The sequence below is a fragment of the Zingiber officinale genome, chromosome 2B, assembly GCF_018446385.1.
Source record: "Zingiber officinale cultivar Zhangliang chromosome 2B, Zo_v1.1, whole genome shotgun sequence".
Taxonomy (NCBI): domain Eukaryota; kingdom Viridiplantae; phylum Streptophyta; class Magnoliopsida; order Zingiberales; family Zingiberaceae; genus Zingiber; species Zingiber officinale.
The window spans coordinates 65900071-65907086 of NC_055989.1; the positions used below are offsets into that span (position 1 = coordinate 65900071).

At 38.8% G+C, this 7016-nt stretch overlaps 1 protein-coding gene across 1 annotated transcript; it reads right to left on the bottom strand.

Annotated features, from left to right (window-relative positions):
* Positions 1–3928: 3928 nt before the first annotated feature.
* LOC122045751 (receptor-like protein CLAVATA2) lies at positions 3929–6459 on the bottom strand. The gene has a single exon (XM_042606111.1). It carries the CDS (start codon positions 6317–6319, stop codon positions 4115–4117), a length of 2205 nt encoding a protein of 734 aa, XP_042462045.1. The 5' UTR covers positions 6320–6459; the 3' UTR covers positions 3929–4114.
* Between the last annotated feature and the right edge of the window lie 557 nt (positions 6460–7016).

Below are 7016 nucleotides of genomic sequence, written 5' to 3' on the forward strand. Positions count from 1 at the left end.
CAAAGTATATATTCTAAGGTATTTTCAATTATTGAATTCGAATAAAGATAAGATCTTCCATTATAAAAAAGTTTCAAAAAACAGATATTGTAAACTGCTGAAGAAGTGAACAAAACAAATATTGCAACTACATAAACCCCTTTGTCGAAAAGAATCGAAGGCAAGTGTGTTTCGTGCATTTGCTTACAAAAATTGAGAAATATACCTGATAACTGCCATCTTTCGTTGGAAAACAAAAAACAAATTATGTGCATAGACGATGGGACATCTTATCAGAAAAATGAGCAATATAATTGCATATAAAAAAAAAGCGTAAAAATTAAAAGACAACTCTTTTTATTAGAATTGGTAAAGAACATTAAGTGCATTTTTATTATTTTTTATTGTTATAACAACTCCGAATCTTTAGCTATTTTGATTAACACAAAAAAAAATTGTATGGTTGCAGATTCAGCACTTCAATTCTGATGAATACTAATAAATTGTATTATAATAATTATAATTTATAACGATTACAATAAAGACATTTCATCTTAGTCAAGATTAATATTACATGAGTGCTCTTTATATCAGGTGGGTCCTTACTTCCATGTGTATACTGTAATATAGTATATGAATGTACATACGAATAACAATATTTTTTTTATAAAAAAATTGATTTAATTCTTTAGGTAAAGATACGCCGGGTCTGGCCCGGACCTGGCCCGGGCCCGTAACCGGGTCAACGGACCGGTTGCCCGTTGACCCGGTTCGCCGGGTCGAACTGGAACCGGCCCGGCAAGTTGCCGGGCCGGTTCCGGTTCATTGGGTGTAAAAACCGGCGAACCGCCGGTTAACCGGCGGTTCATAGCCGTTGGAACCGCCGGTTAACCGGCAGTTCGTAGCCGTTGGGAGGGTTTTTTAGGTATTTTTTTCAACGGTTAGGATCATTTGACCGTTTTTTGATCAATGGCTATGATTTAGTGTCCGTTACTATCAAAACTCTATAAATAGAGAGCTTATTTCATCATTTTTCACACACATCTTCTCTACTCTTAATCTCATTTTCGTATTCTCTAATCTCTACACGCTTTCGTTTTCAATTTTCAATTACAATGGAAGGAGACCGCGGAGGTGCATCATCTCAAGCTCGGAAGGGAAAGCAAATAATGAATCCGCGGGAGGAGGACCCCAACATTCAATCCACCGATGATGAGATCGAGCATCTTCCGAATCCGACATCCGACACACAAGGAAGTACCGATGCAATTACTTCTAAGGTTCGGGAACTTCCTCCTCTAAAGTCTTCTATTTTTACTAAACATTTTGAGAAGGTCACTCTTCCGTCAGGAGAAATGCGTGCAAAATGTAAGCACTGCAATGCTTCCTATAAATTCCAAGTCGGCGGCGACTATGGGTCGTTGAAACGACATGTAGAAACGAAGCACCCGACGGAATATGGACTCGACCGTTCTCAAACACAATTATCAAGATTTTCTTCAACTAGCGGTAGTACCGATTCCAGTTTATTTTTATATTCAGATAATAAATTAAGAGAATCATTAGCTAAATTTGTTTCTGTAGAACATCTTTCTTTTAATTTTGGATCTAAATGCACATATGAAGATTTTTTTTGTAAAAAATCTCTTAATCCATGTGCTAAGCGTGTTCCTAGGACTACACTTACTCGTATAATTAAAAAATTAATAAAATAAGGAAAAAAGAATTTAATTAGTGAAGTTAGTAAATTAGATAATAAAGTTTCTTTATATTCTGATATTTGGAGATGATCATTGGCAAACACATTTGTATATGGGTGCAACCTGCCATTGGATCAATAACTCTTGTAACCTCCAAAAAAGATTGTTAGCTTATAGAATTTTTGATGAATCACATAATGCTCATAACATCACATAATTATTATATTTAATTTTAGAAGAATATGAATTAATTCATAAAATATTTTCAATATCATTAGATAATGTTATCGCTTGTATAGATAATCTAAAATTTATTTGTCACCATATTATTGGTGATTTATTTTTTTATATTCGTTGTGTACGTAATATTTTAAATTTCTGTGTTCAAGATAGATTAAAACTTTTAAAAAATTGTATTAAACCAATTAGAATTATAATTTTTTATTTATGGTCTCATTCATCTATAATGAAACAATGAGATAGGTTTTGTAAAACTAATGGAATGAGACCTAAAAAATTTCACGTGATGTACCAACACGTTGGAATTCAACATACCAATTATTACAAGATTCATTTCAATATAAAGAATTATTATATTCATTTTTTGCACAAAATACTAATATTAATATATATTTATTTTCACAACAATAGAATATTTGTAGTAGTATTAGTGGAATTTTAAAAGTATTTAATGATACATCGAACAATTTTTCGATGTCAATTAGTTTTAGAAAATTTTTCTAATATAATATTAGTTTTAAATGAACATATTAATAATGAATCTTTATCTCCTTGCATCTTAACTATAAAAACTAAATGGGAAAAATATTTTTATTTAATTCCTGAAATTTATTTAATTGCATTTGCTTTAGATCCTATATTTAAATTAGAAGTTTTACAAGAAATGTTAACTTTATATTATGATGCTTTAATTCCAATTAAAAATTCTTCTTCCCCTGATCCAGTTAATATTATATATAATGTTAGAATTTATTTATATGATATTTATAATCAATATTATGTAAAATATGGAACACAAATTAATATTTCTGAAATTCAACAAACTACTAGTAGTAATTTAAAACTTACAAAAGCGCAACTCTTATTAAAAGAACGGACAAAACGTCCACGGAGATCCTCAAGTTCCACACAGGAACTTGAGAATTATTTTACGACTTCTTTTGATTTTTAATGAAGCAGATAGCGAAAACTTCGATATCTTAAAGTGGTGGTCACAGAAGGCTCAAAGCTTTCCCGTTCTCTCCGTGATCGCAAAAGAAATTTTAGCTTGTCCAGTGTCAACTGTTGCTGTGGAGCAAACGTTCAGTGTCGGCGGCAACATATTAGATGAACGACGATCAACTTTGTCTCCCGACTCATTGGAAGCCCAAACATTACTGGACGATTGGACCAGAGCGGAGAAAAGAATCCAAGGAATGCAATTTTCAGATGACGAAGTTGAAGATTTTGATACTGAAGGAACAAATACGACAGGAACAGGAAATAGAAATGAATGAAAATGTAAAAGGATAAAAATGTAAAAGAACTACGTGAACTTTGATTCCCCTAAAGGGATACGTAGGTAACTTAAATAAATATAAGCTTTTTTTTTAATAAATTTTAATTTCTAATTTTTAATGTTTAACTTACCGCGTTTAGTATTTGTTCCTTCTGGAATATCTTCTCCATTTGCAAAGAAACCATATGATAACAATGTAGAAATTAATTCTGGTTAAACATTCACTCGTATATCACCGACATGAAAAAGCTTCAAGGAACATCATTCAGGATCGAAAACAAGGTCACAAATCAATTCTAAGCATCTATTTTGGGGGGGTACCTGTACAATCTAGTTTTGACTGGAGATAATCAGGGGAGCACTAAAAGCTCTTTAGGAAATGCTACTAATCGCAGACAAATCGAGATTGATATCATACAATTTGCAATCATCCCAATTCTCAATCCAACAAGTAGTTGAAGTGGACAAAGAAAAACCTGTGTTAAACGTTCAAGATAACAATTGAAATTCAAGCATATAAATCAAATGATGCCCAGAATCAGATAATATTTATAAAAACAACAGGATATACAAGAAAAAAATCTGTAATTATACCTTGAGGTTCATCTAAAGGTTGCTTGCTTCTGATCTAACAGCATCAAGAACCTGCCTGAATCTTTCAAATGTGATGAGACCATATTTTTGTTTCGGAAAATGAATTAACCTGCACCTTTTCAGCAAGATGAAACACTAATGTCAACATCAAGCTACATTGATACATCTAAACATCGAGCTACAATGCATGTCATGCAAGCAATATGCCTAATCCTAACTTCAGCTGCCAAAGCAAATATTTGAGCTATTGAGCCTACTAAACCAGAAAAGAAGAAGCTTGGACTGTACACATGGTGAACTCTGGTCCATTCCTAAACCATACTCAGAACTCAGGCTTCAACGCTTGAAGGATATATTCCCTCGACACCGGTGAGCAAAGCAATGCTACTACTGACGCATAGAAACTAGCTACAGCACTGATCCAGAATGCCCCCACTGATATCCAAGTCTCCTCTCCACCCCTTCTTACACTTATCGGCTCCCGATCAGCTAACTGTGCCTCCGCACAACCTTTCCCTGATAACTCCATGCACAGCGCAGGGTTCCCTGCAAATGCCCCTGGAAACTTCTGTAGCCCATCGTTCGTTGGCACGGGCCCTGAAAGGCAGTTGTAGGAGAGGTTTAGTGTCTCCAGCTCCCTAAGCCCGGAGATGCTGGCAGGAACTTCTCCAGAGAGGGAGTTGTGTGAAAGATCCAGTCTTTTCAACTTCCCCATCTTCTCTAGATTTCCAGGAATATGGCCAAATAGATAGTTGTATGAAAGATTTAAGTATTCTATTCCCTTTAATCCAATCAACCCATCTGGTATCTCTCCGCGAAGAGCATTGCTGGACAAATCAATTCCCACAGGTGATTGTAGCTTGTAATTGAACTCCATTTGCCGGTTACCAGTGAAGTCCACTGAGACTGAAACCAAGCCCTCGCTGAATCCTTCATTCAACTCACTAGAATTGCCATTGAACTCTGAGCTGACGTTGAAGTCTCCATCAGGAATAAAACCTGAGAAGTGATTGCCGGAGAGATCAAGCAACTGTAGGGACTGGAATGAGAAAATCCAGCTTGGAAGATCGCCTGATAATTGGTTGTTAGAAACCGAGAGGAATCGGAGGTTCTGCCACTTAAGAATAGCTCCACTAAGCATGCCTATGAGCTTATTTGAACTGAAGTCGACGACCTCAAGTGACTTGCAACCAGCAAGAGGAAGAGGAATCTCACCGGAAATCTGGTTCCCAGCTATGTCTAGGATGCGTAGACTATCAAGGGCGTCAAGCTCTGGATGGAGGGCACCGGAAAGGTTGTTGTGGTCTAGCTTCAGTTGCCAAAGCTGGAAGCAACCGGCGAGGCTGACAGGAATTGGACCAGAGAGAAAATTGTATGAAAGATCAAGGGCCTGGAGGTAGGTCAAATTCCCAATAGCCACTGGGATCTCTCCAGTAAGCTGGTTCTGCGACAAGAAAAGGCCTTGCAAACTCCTCAACTCCGCTAGCTCCGTTGGAATCTCCCCAACGAGCTTGTTGCGCGATAAATTTAGAAGTTGCAACGAAGATCTCTCTGATTCCTCCACTAGACTGCCTGGAATCGGACCAGAGAGCGCGTTTGAGCTCAAATCAAGAACCAGGAGCTTGTCGGAGAAGATGAGTCTCGGCGACATCCTGTATTGAAGACCATTTGACGAGAGATTCAGCACTGTCAACGCCCTCAGCGACGAGATGCACGTAGGGATTCCGCCAACGATGGCGTTGCTTGCTAAGTTGAGTACCGAGAGCGAAAAGACAGACGCCGAGAAGCAGGGGAGGGTTCCTGAAACCTGATTTCGGGCGAGGTTGAGATAAACTAAAGGCTGCCGGAAATCTTCCAACGCGCCCGCCAGGCGATTTCCGGAGAGATCGAGATATTCCAGCGATCGGAGATGGAACAGACCCTCTGGAATCTCTCCCTCGAACGAACACCATCCAAGATCGAGTTTTTTCAGCCTGGCAGAGAAATTACCGACCCATTCCGGCACCGGACCGCCGACGCTGGGGTTTCCCGCCAACACTAGCGTCTCGAGACGCCATAGCATAGCAATCTGTGGCGGCAGAGGCCCTTGAAGCTTGTTCTGCCCGAGATCGAGGGTTCCGAGGCCTCGAAGCCGGCCAAGACAGGGCGGAAACGGGCCGGAAAAGGCGTTGCCGTGAAGGACTAGGGTTTCGAGGAGGGAGAGCCGGCAGAGGAAGGGAAGTGCGGCGCCCGAGAGGCCCAACCCGCCGAGGTCGACCCGGACGACCCGTCCGGTCCGGTTCTGGCAGGTTACACCGGGCCAGGCGGAGCAATTGGATCCCTTCCAGCTCGCCAGGCCCAAGCGCGTGTCGTTGAGCTCGGATCTGAAGCGGAGGAGCGCGTCGCGGTCGCCGGCGTGGAAATCCGGCTCCATTGCCTCGGCGGAGGAGGGCGAACACAAGAGGAGGAGGAAGACGAGGAAGAAGGGGGAGAGGGGTTTAGGGTTGAGAGGTTTTGGGGCTCCCGACGCCATGGGAAGGGGAGGCATTCTGAGCAGGAAAGCAGGCAACTAGCAGCGAGCGAGGAGAAGACGACGCGGTGACTACGAGAGACTGAGATTGATGCGGTCTTTTGGAGCCGACATTCTGCAAAGATTATTCGCCATTAAAGCCAAGGCGGGTGTTACCAGCTTGCTTTTGTGAAGCATCAGAATAATTATTTTGAAATGAAATGAAATGAAAAATAACACGATGCTCTTGAAACTCTGATTTTATGTTTTTTTTTTGTATAAGTAATTTAGATGTTTAGACTTAGTCCGATTAGATTTTTCTCCGTATTCGTCCGAGAAAGATAATCAAACAATTCATAATCACGCTTAGGATAAACAAGAAACTTCAAATATTTATTATCTTGTTTTTTAAATGAGATCTCAATTTGTGCTACTATTTCGTTTGATATTTCACAACAATTAGAATTTTTTTTCCGATCCACTTCTACACCTTCATCATGGTGAAGTCTAATTAGATATATATATTTTTGATTTATTAGAAGAATCAAAATATTTTTTTTACTATTTTATTTTATTAGAAGATAGTCAAACAATTAATGAATATATTATTATCATGAGACTTACATATAAAACTCCGTTTAATAAGGGTGATAGAATTAGAAATATGTTTTCAAAAAATTATTAATATATCATTTGATAATATTGATTAGGGGTAGGATTAGGATTAATTAGGGGT

Excerpts from the sequence above, each read along its gene's own strand:
- LOC122045751 (XM_042606111.1), bottom strand. The coding sequence starts at position 6,319 with ATGCCTCCCCTTCCCATGGCGTCGGGAGCCCCAAAACCTCTCAACCCT.